Here is a 16,369-nt window from a genome sequence, read left to right on the forward strand (position 1 = left end):
TTCCTGCCGCCCGGCCGCTCATTGGCTGCGCCGCGCCGGTAGAACGCTGGCATTGTCTGCGCGTTCCATCCGGCCGCGGCCAGGAGCCCTGGCGGGAGAGGGGAAGGGCTCGGCCGCAGCCGGCTTCGCTGCAATCCCGCTCCATGAGCGTCTCGTGTAGGGGCAGGGAAGGATCAAGAGGCAATTTGATCCTCCTCCACCACCCTGCTGGGGCAAGGGGCGTCTGGAATAGGGTTGTCAGTCCTGGAGCCTCCAGGAATGCGATATAAAGCCCCAGGAGACTGCTCAGAGTCACCCGGGAGATGAACGATCTGCCTTCACCTTTCTTTAAAATAAAATCTTATATACAAACCTTAATAGAGGTTCATTAAGATCATTAAAATAAATACTAAATGTCGAATCTGATTTATGCAGGAGGCCAGAGGGTTTTAAAACGTAATAGCGTCATTTATTTACCTTCCTGGTGTAAAGTCTGTGCACCGTAATCCATAACCAATAGACGAAGCGCGCGCGCGTTCGCGTTGTGTTGTGGCCATGTTGGTGTTCTGGAAACCTTCTAGCATAGATTCAAACAGAGTTGATAACCCTAGTCTGGGATCATGCTGGTTGCTCGTAAGGGTGTTTTGAAGGGTCTTGATTTGGAAAAGCATTGTAGGTCGCCCTGAAGGATCGGCTTTGCTACCTGGAGTGAGTAAGGAGATGCTGCAGACCACAGACTGCCCTGGGAGGTTGCATGGGTGTGCGGTGATGTTTGGAGCTGGCAGTGTCTTCCAAAAGAACTGCAAAACAAGACCTCTTTAATTTTTTTTGCGAGGCCATTCTTGCAGTGAAGGCACAGATCTGGCCCCTGAACTCCAAATGGATTGACCTGGAGGCTAGGGGAGTGTTGTCTCAGTGTTTTCTGAAGGAAAATACTCAGTCAATCCTCTGCAGCTCTTGACATCCTCTTCTTAATAAGCGCTCTCAATTTGATCTCTGTTCTTTGTCTGATGGAGAGGAAAATGCTACTCCTTGTGTTACCAGTTTCCACCTTTGCATCTGGAGGGCTCTACCATGTTCTGCGTCAGCACTCATTCTGGCCTTTTGTATGTGAGCAAAATGTGGGAGCAGAGTATCAGAAATGAAGGCTTAAAAACAGACCTTGTGACTTGCTATAGCCACATGAACATTATAGTATAAAGGGGTATTCATTATAGCAATAAGCAGTAAGTTTAATTTTTTTTTCCATTAAAGACCAAGTTATTTTGTTTTAGCAAATAGTCAAAAGCAGCAAAGCATTTTTCCCCACTGAAAAATGTCAGAACTATCTTTTAATTCCCCTTTTCACTGTGTATACAATACACCTGCATCTGAACTTCAAGACTGTCCCGGTTCTGTATTTGTACTGTATCGTACAAGAAAGGGCGAGAATCAAGAGTACCGACAGCCTTGCCAGAGCCTTGTTTGGTTTTCCTTCTGCATAGGAGGCTTCCAAATTGGTCTCAGTGTTTGCATTATCAAACCTTCTACTAACCATTCAACTTCACAAGACTTCTGGTCTCACAACACTGCATCTGCTGAGTGGCCGGTCCAAACAGCACTTCCTTCAGTAGACCTCATTTCTCAATCAGCTGAGCAAAAAGCTTTAGGCGGGGCTATGGAATATAACAAAAAGGCTGCATATATATTTTTTTGAAGCAATCAGTGGAAATGCTAAATTGGAATTGAACTCTGGTGGTCTGATTGGTAGTTACTGAATCCCGGGGAATGTATATCACATCCATTAAGAGGAAGCATGGTGTCAGGCAGGAAGCACTTTGCTTGCTTACAACCAATCCTATGACATCAGTTGACAACCTCATTCCTCACACACACCACCACCAAAATAAAAAGGTGTGACATGAAAGAGGTGTAAATCAGACTCCCTTAAACTCTTGTTTTTAAGCTATACTTACCAATCTGTGCATGCACAGAACATGCATAGTGAAACTTATACTTTGCTCTATATCCTTAGGACAGGTTAAAATATGGGTTAGTCTAAAATGTGCGTGCAGATACACACGCACTTTTTATTTGCTTTTCTTGCTACAATCTTCACTTCCCCCAGAAGGAGCATGGCACCAGCGTAGACTCCCATTAAACTCAATTGGCCAAAATTCAGGGGTCATGTGAAAGTGGGCAGAGTGGAAATTATGCCAACAAACAGGCATGAATCTACATAAAGTTTGAACGGTGTAAAGTTTAACAGCACACATCTTGTCCTACAACCCCTTGAATCCATGGGTTGCAATGGGTTAAAGACTTGTTTCTCCTCATTTCCCCTCAAAATGAACTCAAGTGCTTTTTACAGATCCCTTGTCATTGTGAAGTTCAATAAACCAAATGGAATGGGATGGCAGAGAGCTGGCTTTGACTGGCCATTTGTAGACAATATTTTCTGGTACCAGAGTACCGGGGAACGTAGCCTGCTCTAGCACCTAACACAAGATCAGACACATCATAATGTCAGACTAGACTATTATTAATTTTAATCTTTAAAAAAAAAAGAGCAGAAGGAAGTGAAAAGAAGGACAAACATGTCACTTGATAACTATATTAATCGGAACAGGTGAAATCCTGGCTGTATTGAAGTGACTGGCAAAGCTTCTGTAGTTCAGTAGGAGCAGGATTTCACCTGGCGTGTCGTTTAAGGGCATGTCTCTTGAGATCTGTCTATGGCAGGGACCACCCTCAGGGCAGGTTCACTGCCCTCTTTCTGGGACTGATGCATACTGAGTGGAAGCAGGGGGATAGGATGTACTTCTCGGCAGTGTTCATGTGAGTGCTGCAGAAGCCATAAATGCCATAAATCATCACTGGGCAATTTGTCAGGTCCAAATCCAGCTACTAAGAGCTGGATGTTCAAAAGTATTTTAGGCTTTTAATGATACAAGTGAGGAAGGGCCTTGTGAGATTTTTCTCAAGTATGTAGGTCGCTAAATACCTCCCAAAACACCAAGCCTTGAGCCTGTTTTCTTGCTCACTTATGCAGCGAGCATCTAATTACACACAACGAGCCAAATTTATTCTTGATGTAAACCAAAAGAAATTAATGAGTCAACAGTGAAAAATTTGGCTAGGCATATGCAGTAAAACACAGGCTATTAGATCTCTAATTCCTCAACTTGACAGAAATGCTGCCAGACAAAGAAGCATTGTAATTTTTTTAATTAAACAGTAAGATTAATAGCCAGAGATACAATTCACCAACACTACCACCTGCTTCTTTCACTAGCTTAACCTGCAAAATCCTGCGATTTTCAAAACATTAAATTGAAAAGTATCATAAATCTTTAAGAGCTTAAACTAAGACAACTTCAGGTAAGTACAGTAACTGCAAAAGATTAACATTTTGCAATCTTAATTCAATTTAACAACCCCCTAATAAAAGTTTTAAAAATTGCAATCTGTGAAATACAAAAACAACTGTTATATACATTATTACAATACAAGTGGGTGGAACAATAGCTCAAGGTTCTTGCATTCCCAGGTGAACCCATTTATACCACTTGGCACTACAAGACATTTTAGTTTAGGCCACTTATGAAAAATTCAATTTGGAAACAAAACACTGACTTTTTTACAGTACGTGCTAATATGTTACACCACCAAGCCTCCATCAGAAAGGGGTTTTACTTCTTCTTAATACAGCAATCTGTATTTAATATACTAACTTAATTTTACTGGACCAACAAAGTCAGACGTCCAATAAAAACGTTGTTTTTGCTGTAAGTAAAATGTTCTAGAACCGTCACCCACAAAGAGATTCAAGTACTCAAAGAAAGCAGCAAACAGAAGACATGAAACGAATCTAAACTTTGCAAATAACCTAAACTCATCATGAACTGCGGCTTCTTGTCTTCCCAAAAGTTCCTTTTTGGAAGTACGACACCGTGTGCGTGTGTGTGTGTGTGTGTGTTACTGATATTTTAAAATGCTACCGCCCAACTTGTTAAGCACACACATTTGAAAAGCTGCCAGCTTTCTCCTTCAGTATGTTGAGGACATAGCCATCATTTAGCTATGCAATGCTGACCAAGTAAATTAAAAGAAGGAATAGGCAAGTCCATTTCCACATGTAACACCAATGTGCAGATGCTTTGAATACCGGACTCAGACATACTTTTCCCAAATGAACAAGTCTTTATGATGGCTTTCCTTCTAATCTTCCCTACCCAGATTCTGTAGTTAAAGACTACACTTAAACAAAGTCTTTCACGACTTCCTCATGTTCTGCGCCGTTTAGCAGCACTTGGACTGGAGGGATTGCTATTTGCATTTAAGACCTTTTCAGTGACTCTGTTACGTTTCCTCTTATCAGCTCCTTCTTTAGACCCAGAATCTGATGAGGTCTTGTCTTTCTCTTTGCTGCTTGGTTTTTCAGTTGCTTTTCCCAAGTTTCCTGAAGGTCCATAAACTGAAAAAGGATCAAAGCAATGATACCAGATCAGGTTCATATGAAAAAAGATCGTATGTAATTTCTCGTACTATGGAACATTTGTCAAACCAGCTAATCCTCACAACTTTGTGAATATACAATTATCATCCCCATTTTTACAGAAGGAAGTTCTTTTAAGAACATCAGGATTTTCTGATATTAAGTGGATAAGTTCATGACCAGTAACAATGGGCAGGATCTTGCTCCCAATGTAATAAATAACAACATTCTCACTGATTTCATTTGACCTTATTCTATCGCAAGTGTTGAAAAATCAAGTCTCAGTTAAAGGAGTGAGCTGAGCACTTTCAGAGAGAAGAATGGAATCTCCCTGCTTCAACATACAAGCTGCACAACTGAATTTGGAGCAAAGAGCAGTTTCTCCAAAGCCTCACATATGGGCAACTGTTAGAAACAGAATGATCTGGTATGAAAAGGATTCCTTCTAGTGGGGGCATGGGATCTGCCCTTTGTCTCCAGTTCACAATCTAGGGTGATAATATTATGAGCCTGTGCTTGCTATTAGAAAATCATTTAGCAGAGAGCTGTCCAACTGGTGCCCCGCAGAGCACACGCAGCCCCAAACACCTCTGCCCTTTACTGCTGTTGCTCCTGTTGTGGCAGCTGGGTTTTTCCAACTCCCCCTTCCTCCTCCTCCAGCTTTTACTTCCTCCTGGGGGAGAACTGCCCATGCACTGGCCCTGCCCTCCTGGGGCCAGGGTGCCCATGCATTGGGGAGAGGGCTGGGCTGCTCAGCTGTGAGAGACAAAGGAAGGTGATGGGCTTCTTGCACTGAAGGGGGGTGAGGGGGACGGAAGGGGGGACTTGTGTGGCAAGTGACCTCCAAATCTATAGTTCCTGCCTTGTGTGGTCCCAGGGACTGTGGCCCATACTTCATGCAGCTCCTGGCTACCCAGATGTTAGACAGCCCTGATTTAGCAGAAATTACCATAAGCACCTAACCAGAAGACTATTTTGAATGTGAACCTTGTTATAGTAATCAATGCCTTTGTCATCTTGAGACCAGGTTTCTACAATGATGCAGTTTTGCCACTCACAGTCAGCTATGATCATTTATTCTCTACCATTTGTTCCTGTAGTTTAAATCAGCTGTTTAGAGACCAACATAATTTAGAACAAACACATTGTTCAATGCAACTGCAAGGCCACAAAATAGAATTTAAATGTGTCCCTTTCCAGGACAATGGTTTCTGTGCGTTTAAAAAAATATTTTAATTCTTAACAATGGATTTATACTCTTAGAGAATCCACATCACATCATACCAATTTTAAAGTAGATCAGATTTTTGGACTATCACTTGAAATAATGCCCTCACAACTTTCTGCTGTCTCCTAGATAAACATTAGGGGTGTGCAAAGCAGGCCATATTCGATTCGGGTTCAACTCGATTCAGGGGACAGTGATTTGATTCGTTGATTCGGATCACTGTCCTGATTTGATTTGGCTGAATCCGAATCTGAAGATTCAATGCTGATTCGGAGAATTGGAGATTCAGCCATAAACACAGCTTTAAAAGATTTTTCTACATACGTTGAGGTACCAGGCATGGCTCATGAATGCTGCAATGGTGGGGTGGATGAAGCATCCCACAGGAGCATCCCCACATGCTCAGCAGTGGATCCGGAAGTGGACTGGAAGCACTTCTGGTCCACTGCCGAGCGTGCGGGGGAGCCACCCCCACAGCTCGGCAATTGGCCGCCAGAGGATGCCAGGTGCCGCCCCCAGACCCAGGAGGTACCAGCTGCCAAGCCGAGGGAGTGCGGGGTTGGGGGGGGGAGGCGGGCCCAGCACACTCCCCATCAGACCTGGAAGTGGACCAGAAGTGCTTATGGTCCACTTCTGGGTCCGCTGCCAAGTGTGCTGGGGATCCCCCTGCGCTGCCGTGGGACGCTCCATCTGCCCCACCATCTCAGCATTCACAAGCCGCCTGGTACCTTGAGGTATGTAGAATAAACATTTGAAGCTGTCTCTACGTCCGAAACGATTCGGAGAGGTTAAAAGGGTCTCCTGATTCAATTCTGATTTGGAGATTCAGCTGCTGAAACTGGCCGAATCGCCGCCAAATCGAATCAGCGACCGAAGCTTCGCACAGCCCTAATAAACATGGCTATGAAGTCCAAAAAGTATAACTGTACCTTCATCTGGACCTGCATGAGGTTCTAGCTCTTCTTTTATTTCTTCCTTCACCTCTTCTTCAATCATTACTTTTCCTGTAAAAGAATGTATTAAGCAATTGATGACTGACTGACAGATAAAAGTATACCTTTTCCTGAACCAACATATTCCAGCAACAAATGTACGGTACAGAACTAGTCACTGTGAGAGTCAACTGTAACTCAAAGCAGATAGATCACCCATCGCCCAAAAAAGTTTGATGAAAAGAACAATCAGATGTCCATCATTGCTGACAGCAATACACAAAGTAGAAGTATGGCACCAATTAGTAAGGTAGATGTTATCCTATCTGTTTCTGGTGTAGTTATTTTTTAGTAGGAACAAAAGTGAGATGGTAAGCAAGCAAAATACACTGCAATGGCTTGGACTAGTTAATTACACCGAGCTTCGAATATAAACTTTTAGCGGAATGTATATTGCAGCTAGTAGTTAAGAAGCATTCTGGTGTAGTTTAAAAATCCAGATTGTTGTCAGGTACCCAAATTTTATACGTATTTCTTTTAAACTAAAATTTCTGTCATGTCGGTAAAGACAATACTGAGAGGAGTTGCAAGGAGAAATAAGTTTTGGAATGATCAGGCAGTCAAATTCATGGAAAAACACATTAAGAGAGCAGATTTTAGAGCTGCATATAAATACAACAGTATTGCTTTAATGCTCTAAGCACATTAAAGATCATATGCTAAAATTTTCTTTCAAGTTATTTGTAAGACAGCTATGAGAAAAGGTGCATGGAAAATCTAACCGAAAGTAATAGCACTCTTAAAAATGACACACAAATAAAATGTAAAAACCTAACAATAAAAATGGAATAATTATACCAAATACCCAGATACCACAGGTGTTTTGTAAGGCATACAGGCAAAGAGCAAGTGTCTTTTAGGGTGCTTGTAGACATGCTTCGGGAGGCAGGGGGAGATTGGGGGGGGAGGGGGGGGTGGAACTTTAATTAGTGCAGCTCTTAGAGCACCCGGAGTGTCACATGCATCAGCGTCCCTGCGCTGAATAAAGGTGGTGGGGCATTTTGAACTAAAGCTCATCAAACAAGCTTTAGTTTAAAGTGCTCCGCTACCATTTTTCAGCGTGGGGACACTGATCCACATGGCACCACGCTGAAGTCTGCTGAAATGTGGTAATAACCATGCTCCAGCAGACTCAATTAACGCGCTGTAATTACAGCATGTTGGAGCAGCCTTCCTACACATGTATAGGAGCCCTAAGTGCTTAAAAAGTAATTGTACTGCTGTTCGATTGCCTAATAATTCTTATCCAGTAAGGATTTTACTACAGGCGTACAATGGATTTTCATCTGCTATGTTGTCGAAGTCTTTTTTTCAAGCACAACAATAATAAAATTATAACCAAAGTATTAATGAGGAAGATTCTGTCCTGACAACAGCTGCGATGAAGTGCAGCCAAGAAGTGCAAAACACACCCAAATATATTGTTGATTCCCTGGATTTATTTCCAAAGGGCCAAATTCCTCTCTCATCTCTGCACCCAGGTCCCACTGAAGTAAGTGAAAGACCTAATTCATACCCAAAGTCTCTAACCTGAATCTGCTGGTACCAAATCAAGGTAGCAAAGATCCTATCTACATTTCACTTATGGATATACTCCATGACCCTTAACATCACAATACAGTGATTTGGCTTCAGGCTGGTACATTCATCCTGCTTTCACTCCTTTTGGAGTTCAAATAGATTTCCTGTTTTGAGACTAATAAACACTGGTATCAAATCTCACCTTCTTTCACCTCTTGAATAATTTCCTCAGGCAGGATGAAGTTTTTCTCAGAATTCGGGAAAGGGAGAATCTCAGATTCATGCTTAAAAAGGAAAAAAAAAAAATCTGTAAAGGATTTTCTTAAAATATCAGTCCGGAAGTTTTCTAACGCACACACGTCATTTCATATGCAAGAGAAGTTTAAATCATTCATAAGTGGGAGGTCAGGAGTCTCGTAATAGTGACATCAAGATGCCTGTATGGCAATAATGCCCTGGGCCCTGCATACTAACTCTGTGCAAGTGCGTAGACGTACTAACAGGGGTAATGTTAAGTATGAACCGATGACTTGCAAGATCGGGTTGTAAGGGCCAAAAATCTTCCAGAGAACTCCATGAAGATGTGACACCAAAAATAACGGGCTGGGTCCTCTCCTCCTGTAACATTTTACACAGGGAAAACTCCAGTGGATTTAGTCCCAATTTCCGCCGTGACACAAGATTCAGGCCTTTTGACCAAGACACTTGTAAGAAAGCTAGTGAAGCCTACAGAAGAAAAATCAGTATTCCCCCTACGCCGAGCTTCAATACTCACAAGTGCTTGCATGTCGTACATAGTGCTTAGATGGTCCCAAATCACTTTGGACGAAATCTGACGTCCGATATTTTGACTGAATTTGTCTCGGATACAAATCATGTGGAAGTGGCGATTCACACCTGAAGGAAGGAAGAAGTCTGAGTGAGCGGCACTATTCACTTAGGTTTACACGCGGTGATCACATCACAGCGTAATTCATACTGAACTACGCCGGGCTAACCGTAAAATGCCAGGTTAAAATGCCCCCCCCCCTTGGTATTATTTATATACTTATATACATATAGGGCCATATTTTTACACATTTATATCTATATTGATATACTTATAGCCCCACATTTTTATACATTTATAACTATATTGATATACGTACAGGCCCACATTTTTATACATTTATATCTATATTTATATAGTTATAGGCTTATATTTTTATACATTTATAACTATACTGATATACGTACAGGCCCACATTTTTATACATTTATATCTATATTTATATAGTTATAGGCTTATATTTTTATACATTTATAACTATACTGATATACGTACAGGCCCACATTTTTATACATTTATATCTATATTTATATAGTTATAGGCTTATATTTTTATACATTTATAACTATATCTATATACATATAGGCCCACATTTTTATACATTTATAACTATATTGATATACGTATAGGCCCACATTTTTATACATTTATATCTATATTTATATACGTATAGGCCCACATTTTTATACATTTATAACTATATTGATATACGTATAGGCCTATATTTTTATACATTTATATCTATATTTATATACGTATAGGCCTATATTTTTATACATTTATATCTATATTGATAGACGTATAGGCCCACATTTTTATACATTTATATCTATATTGATAGACGTATAGGCCTATATTTTTATACATTTATATCTATATTGATAGACGTATAGGCCCACATTTTTATACATTTATATCTATATTGATAGACGTATAGGCCTATATTTTTATACATTTATATCTATATTGATAGACGTATAGGCCCACATTTTTATACATTTATATCTATATTGATAGACGTATAGGCCTATATTTTTATACATTTATATCTATATTGATAGACGTATAGGCCCACATTTTTATACATTTATAACTATATTGATATACGTATAGGCCCATATTTTTATACATTTATATCTATATTGATATACGTATAGGCCCATATTTTTATACATTTATATCTATATTGATATACGTATAGGCCCACATTTTTCTACATTTATAACTATATTGATATACATATAGGCCCACATTTTTCTACATTTATAACTATATTTATATACGTATAGGCCCACATTTTTATACATTTATAACTATATTTATATACATATAGGCCCACATTTTTATACATTTATAACTATATTTATATACATATAGGCCCACATTTTTATACATTTATAACTATATATACACCTATAGGCTTATATTTTTATACATTTATATCTATATTGATATACGTATAGGCCCACATTTTTATACATTTATAACTATATTGATATACGTATAGGCCCACATTTTTCTACATTTATATCTATATTGATATACGTATAGGCCCACATTTTTCTACATTTATAACTATATTTATATACGTATAGGCCCACATTTTTCTACATTTATAACTATATTTATATACATATAGGCCCACATTTTTATACATTTATAACTATATTTATATACATATAGGCCCACATTTTTATACATTTATAACTATATATACACCTATAGGCTTATATTTTTATACATTTATATCTATATTGATATACGTATAGGCCCACATTTTTATACATTTATAACTATATTGATATACGTATAGGCCCACATTTTTATACATTTATATCTATATTGATATACGTATAGGCCCACATTTTTCTACATTTATAACTATATTGATATACTTATAAATGTATACTTATAAGGATCAACAGGGCTCTCCTCGACTCGTGCAAACCAGTAGTTTGGAAAGACTGGTTATCCAAGGGTATTTACTCAAATAAACACATTTCTGGGTCTTCTTGCTTCTTCCTCCCAACCCCTAGGCAGCAACGCCCGATGCCCCAGGCCGCGCCGCGCCGTCTCTAGACCTACAGAAGCGGCTCTCAAGGTTTTTAAACGCAAGACGCCGCTTAGAAAACGCCAGCTTTTGGCTTTTACTCAGGTTTTTTAAATTTTTAAATACATAATAAAAGCGCAGAGCGGCTCTCACACTTTTTCAGACTCGCGGCGCCCCACAACAGACCCGAAGACCCCTTTGGAAAACGACAGCTCTTCATTTTCACTCATGATTTGACTTCGGCAACATCCCGGAGCAATTCTCCTGTTGCAAAGAGGTCACAAATGTGGGTCTGAAGGCTTGTCCTGTGTATCACCTCTGGGGGAATCGTGCCGGCACCCCGACACGATCCCAAGGGGCTGCAACACCCTGGCTGAGAAGCATCATGCTGGGATTTTGATTTATCATATTTATAATTACTTTTTTAGGGGTTTTTTGTGAATGGTCTTTTGGCACTGAGCACCCCCCCCCGCGTCCCCGCGCCCGGTGGAGGCTGCCCTCGCTGCTGATGAGCGGTGGGTCCATCCTGACGGTGCCCGCCCGCCGCGCGCCTTCCCCGGCTGGCGCCGCTACGCGAGCCCGAGGCTCCGCTGCGGCCTGCGCTCACCCACGGGCTTGTGGCCCAGCATGGCGTGGAAGAGGCAGACCTCCACCTCGGGGCTCCACACCACCGCCGCCTCCTCGGCCGCCGCGCCGGCCTCCGGCCCCGCTCCCCCCGCCGCTGCCGGCGCCGGGGGCTTCTCCGCCGAGCCGCCCTCCGCCTCCCCCATGGCGCCCGGCCCGGCCCGGCCCGGCCCGGCCCGCCACGACAGGCCCCGGCGCCCCCTGGCGCCCGCCCGCCACAGGCCGCGCGCGCCTCACCCGGGCCTGCACCGGGCCGCCAGCGCACGCGAGTGCGGGGGGTTTGCACTAGCAAACGTGGTGTGTGCCCGCGCACACCCACACCCACGGCAAGGGGCACGCTCGGACACGGGAGGCGTTGACTGGCGACCAACGGCGCTTTTAACGACGCTCGTACACGGACACCTTGACTCGCGACGGACGGCAATTAGGACGCTCATAAACGGACACCGTGACGTCAGGTTTGACTTGCGACGAACCGTGAATAGACACTTTGACGTCAGTCTCGCCTTGCGATGAACGGCGCTCATAAATGGACACCGTGACGTCAGGTTTGACTTGCGATGAACGGAGCTTACAACATTAATGAATAACATCAGTCTTGACTTGCGATGAACGGCACTTGGGACATTCGAAAGCGGACACCGTGACGTCAGTCTCGACTTGCGACGAACGGCACTTCTGACACGTGTACGTGGACACCTTGACGTCAGCCAGGACTTGTGATGAACGGCAATTAGGACACTCGAAAACGGACACCTTAACGTCAGTTTTGACTTGTGACGAATGGCACTTACAACGTTCATGAATAGACACCTTAACGTCAGTCTCGACTTGCAATGAACGGCACTTGGGACATTCAAAAGCGGACACCGTGACGTCAGTCTCGACTTGCGACGAACGGCACTTCTGACACGTGTACGTGGACACCTTGACGTCAGCCAGGACTTGTGACGAACGGCAATTAGGACACTCGAAAACGGACACCTTAACGTCAGTTTTGACTTGTGACGAATGGCACTTACAACGTTCATGAATAGACACCTTAACGTCAGTCTTGACTTGTGACGAATGGCACTTGGGACGTTCGAAAGCGGACACCGTGCACTTCTGCGACAAACGGCACTTCTGACACGTGTACGTGGACACCTTGACGTCAGCCAGGACTTGTAACGAATGGCGCTTATGACGTTCATAAATAGACACCTTAACATCAGTCTCAACTTGCGATGAGCAGCACTTAGGACGTTCGAAAACGGACACCATGATGTCAGTCTCGACTTGCGATGAACGGCAATTAGGACACTCGAAAACGGACACCTTGATGTCAGGTTTGACTTGTGACGGACGGCGCTTACAACGTTCGTGAATAGACACCTTTACGTCAGTCTCGACTTGCGATGAACGGCACTTGGGATGTTCAAAAGTGGACACCGTGACGTCAGTCTTGACTTGCGACAAACAGCACTTCTGACACGTGTACGTGGACACCTTGACGTCAGCCAGGACTTGTAATGAACGGCGCTTATGATGTTCATGAATAGAAACCTTAACATCAGTCTCAACTTGCGATGAGTGGCACTTAGGACGTTCGAAAATGGACACCGTGATGTCAGTCTCGACTTGCGATGAGCGGCAATTAGGACACTCGAAAACGGACACCTTGACGTTAGGTTTGACTTGCGACGAACGGCACCTACAATGTTCGTGAATAGACACCTTTACGTCAGTCTCGACTTGTAATGAACGGCACTTGGGACGTTCAAAAGCGGACACCGTGACATCAGGCTCGACTTGCGACAAACGGCACTTCTGACACGTGTACGTGGACACCTTGACGTCAGCCAGGACTTGTAATGAACGGCGCTTATGATGTTCATGAATAGACACCTTAACATCAGTCTCAACTTGCAATGAGCGGCACTTAGGACATTCGAAAATGGACACCATGATGTCATCCAGGACTTGCGATGAATGGCAATTAGGACCCTCAGAAACAGACACCGTGATGTCAGTTTTGACGTGTGACGAACGGCGCTTACAAAGTTCGTGAATAGACACCTTAATGTCAGTCTCGACTTGTGATGAACGGCACTTGGGATGTTCGAAAGCGGACACCGTGACGTCAGTCTCGACTTGCGACAAACGGCACTTCTGATACTTGTACATGGACACCTTGATGTCAGCCAGGACTTGCGACGAACGGCAATTAGGACGCTCAAAAACAGACACCGTGACGTCAGTTTTGACTTGCAACGAACGGCGCTTACCACATTCGTGAATAGACACCTTAACGTCAGTCTCAACTTGTGATGAATGGCACTTGGGATGTTCGAAAGCGGACACCGTGACGTCAGTCTCGACTTGCGACAAACGGCACTTCTGATACTTGTACATGGACACCTTGATGTCAGCCAGGACTTGCGACGAACGGCAATTAGGACGCTCAAAAACAGACACCGTGACGTCAGTTTTGACTTGTGACAAACAGCACTTCTGACACTCGCGCATGGACACCTTGACGTTAGCCAGGACTTGTGACGAACATTGCTTACGATGTTCATGAATAGACTCCTTAACATCAGTCTCAACTTGCAATGAACAGCATTTAGGACATTTGAAAACGGACATCATGATGTCAGTCTTGACTTGAGACAAACGGCACTCATAACTGGACACCTTGACGTCACTTTTGACTTGCGACGAATGGTACTTATGACGTTTGTAAATAGACACTTTGACATCAGTCTCGACTTGTGATGAACGGGACTTGGGACATTCGAAAACGGACACCGGGACATCAGTCTCGACTTGCAATAAATGGCACTTCTGACACTTGTATGTGGACACCTTGATGTCAGCCAAAACTCACGACAAACGGCACTTAAGACATTTGAAAACGGACACCTTGACATCAGTTTTGACTTGCAATGAACGGCAGTTCTGACATTCGAAAATAGACACCGTGATGTTGGTTTCGACTGGCGACGAACGGCATGTAGGACGTTCAAAAACAGACACCTTGGTGGCAGTCGGGACTTGCAATGAACGGCACTTACAATGTTCATAAATAGACACCTCAATGTCAGTCTTGACTTGCGACGAACGGCACTTACAGCTTTTGTGAACATTCGGACATTTGAAAACAGACACCGTGACATCAGTCTTGACTTGTGATGAACGGCACTTACAACGTTTATGAACGGACCCCTTGACATCAATTTTGACTTGCAACAAACGGCACTTCTGACGTTTGTACGTGGACGCTTTTGGACGCCGGGTTTGACTTGACAACGCTGGACCCAACGCCACGTCGGTGAAGGAGTTCATGGCATTGCCATTCTCCCCAGAGAACATCTGTGCCAACTTCCTGGGATGCTTTCTTTAAGAAAGCAGATGGGAGTCCTGGCAAAGCTGTGGACAAGACTCCTGAGAAGACTCCCAACAAGAGCCCTTTGAAAGGTCCCGCCAAGAGCCCTTCAAAAGGCCCAACAAAGTCACCTCAAAGACGTCCTTGCAAATCAATAGGATTGCTATTTACAATATAAATACATTACTGTAGCTATATGACTCATCTATAATTGGTTGAGCACAACATTCTGGGTTATTCTGGTGAAAACAGGGTTTCGGACCTGGGTTCAGGAACCAATCCCCCATTTATAACATTGCTCCTATGGGAACATTAGTTCCGAGTTAGCAGGACCAGGCCCAACTACATCATCCCAGCCAAGGCTTTGTCTAGTTGGGTCTTCAAAACCTCCAAGGATGGAGATCCCACCACCTCTCTGGGTAACCTGCTGTAGTGTTTTATATTACCTTCCTTGTGAGAAATTTCTTCCTACTATCCATCCTCAACTTCCCTTGCTGCAACTTGAGCCCGTTGCTCCTTGTTGTGTCATCTGCCACCACTGAGAACAGTCCAGCTAGTTGAAGGCTGCTATTCAATCCCCCTCAGTCTTGTCTTCTGCAGACTAAATAAGCCCCGTTCCCTCAGCCTGTCCTCATAAATCATGTGCCCCAACCCCCGGACCATTTTTGTTGCATCTGCAAAGGGGAACAGCAGTCAGCATCGTCCTGTAGAAAGCAATGCCTGGTTTTCCCCCTGTTAAACTAGAAGCTCCACTCGTAAGCCGGGGCTCAGAGCTGGGTTATTCTGTTTGAGACGGAAGGAAAAGCTGGGATCTCTTTACCAGAATGTGTTAAATGCCATCTGCAGGGCTGTGAAATAGGAGCTTTTTTCCCAGGAGCAGCCAACAGCCGGCAGCAAGGCAGAACAAGGGCTAGCTGCAAGAGCCCGTGGGGGGATGTGGGATGTACACTGCAGGATCTGGGCTCCTCGCTCTGCTATCTGTCCCCAGGAGCCTGCGCCAGCTGAGCCACCATGGCAAGGTGCCTCCTGTGCACCCAGCTGCAGCGAGGGACACAACTTTGCGCCACTGCTGCCAGGTGAGCAGGCAGTGAGGCTGGTGCAGGGCTTTTGAGGGCAGGAGAGCCCTACATCCTTCCCCACCCCATGTACAAATCTGGGGAAGCACAGGCACCTCTCATGCCTCCCTGCCCAGGAGTGCATGCAGCAGAAGGGAGCTTTCCCCCTCTCCACCTCCTGGATGAGCTGCCCGCGCCTCCATCCGGCACCCGGCTGGGCTCTGCGGTCTCACATTCCTGCCCCGGG

At 43.8% G+C, this 16,369-nt stretch overlaps 1 protein-coding gene across 2 annotated transcripts; it reads right to left on the reverse strand.

Annotated features, from left to right (window-relative positions):
• Positions 1–3,169: 3,169 nt before the first annotated feature.
• MRGBP (MRG domain binding protein) lies at positions 3,170–11,861 on the reverse strand. 2 transcript variants are annotated; one of them, XM_059713209.1, is made up of 6 exons: positions 11,684–11,773; positions 11,230–11,340; positions 8,973–9,094; positions 8,400–8,481; positions 6,614–6,688; positions 3,170–4,435 (listed from the first exon to the last, which is right to left on the reverse strand). In XM_059713209.1, the coding sequence occupies exons 2-6, from the start codon at positions 11,294–11,296 to the stop codon at positions 4,245–4,247; spliced, it is 537 nt and encodes a 178-aa protein (XP_059569192.1). In that variant the 5' UTR covers positions 11,297–11,340; positions 11,684–11,773; the 3' UTR covers positions 3,170–4,244. The 2 variants fall into 2 exon arrangements, with proteins under 2 accessions (XP_059569192.1, XP_059569191.1); XM_059713208.1 differs by lacking the exon at positions 11,230–11,340 and having other exon boundaries at positions 11,684–11,861.
• Between the last annotated feature and the right edge of the window lie 4,508 nt (positions 11,862–16,369).

This window comes from Alligator mississippiensis, chromosome 9, assembly GCF_030867095.1.
Source record: "Alligator mississippiensis isolate rAllMis1 chromosome 9, rAllMis1, whole genome shotgun sequence".
In the NCBI taxonomy this organism is placed as follows: Eukaryota; Metazoa; Chordata; order Crocodylia; family Alligatoridae; genus Alligator; species Alligator mississippiensis.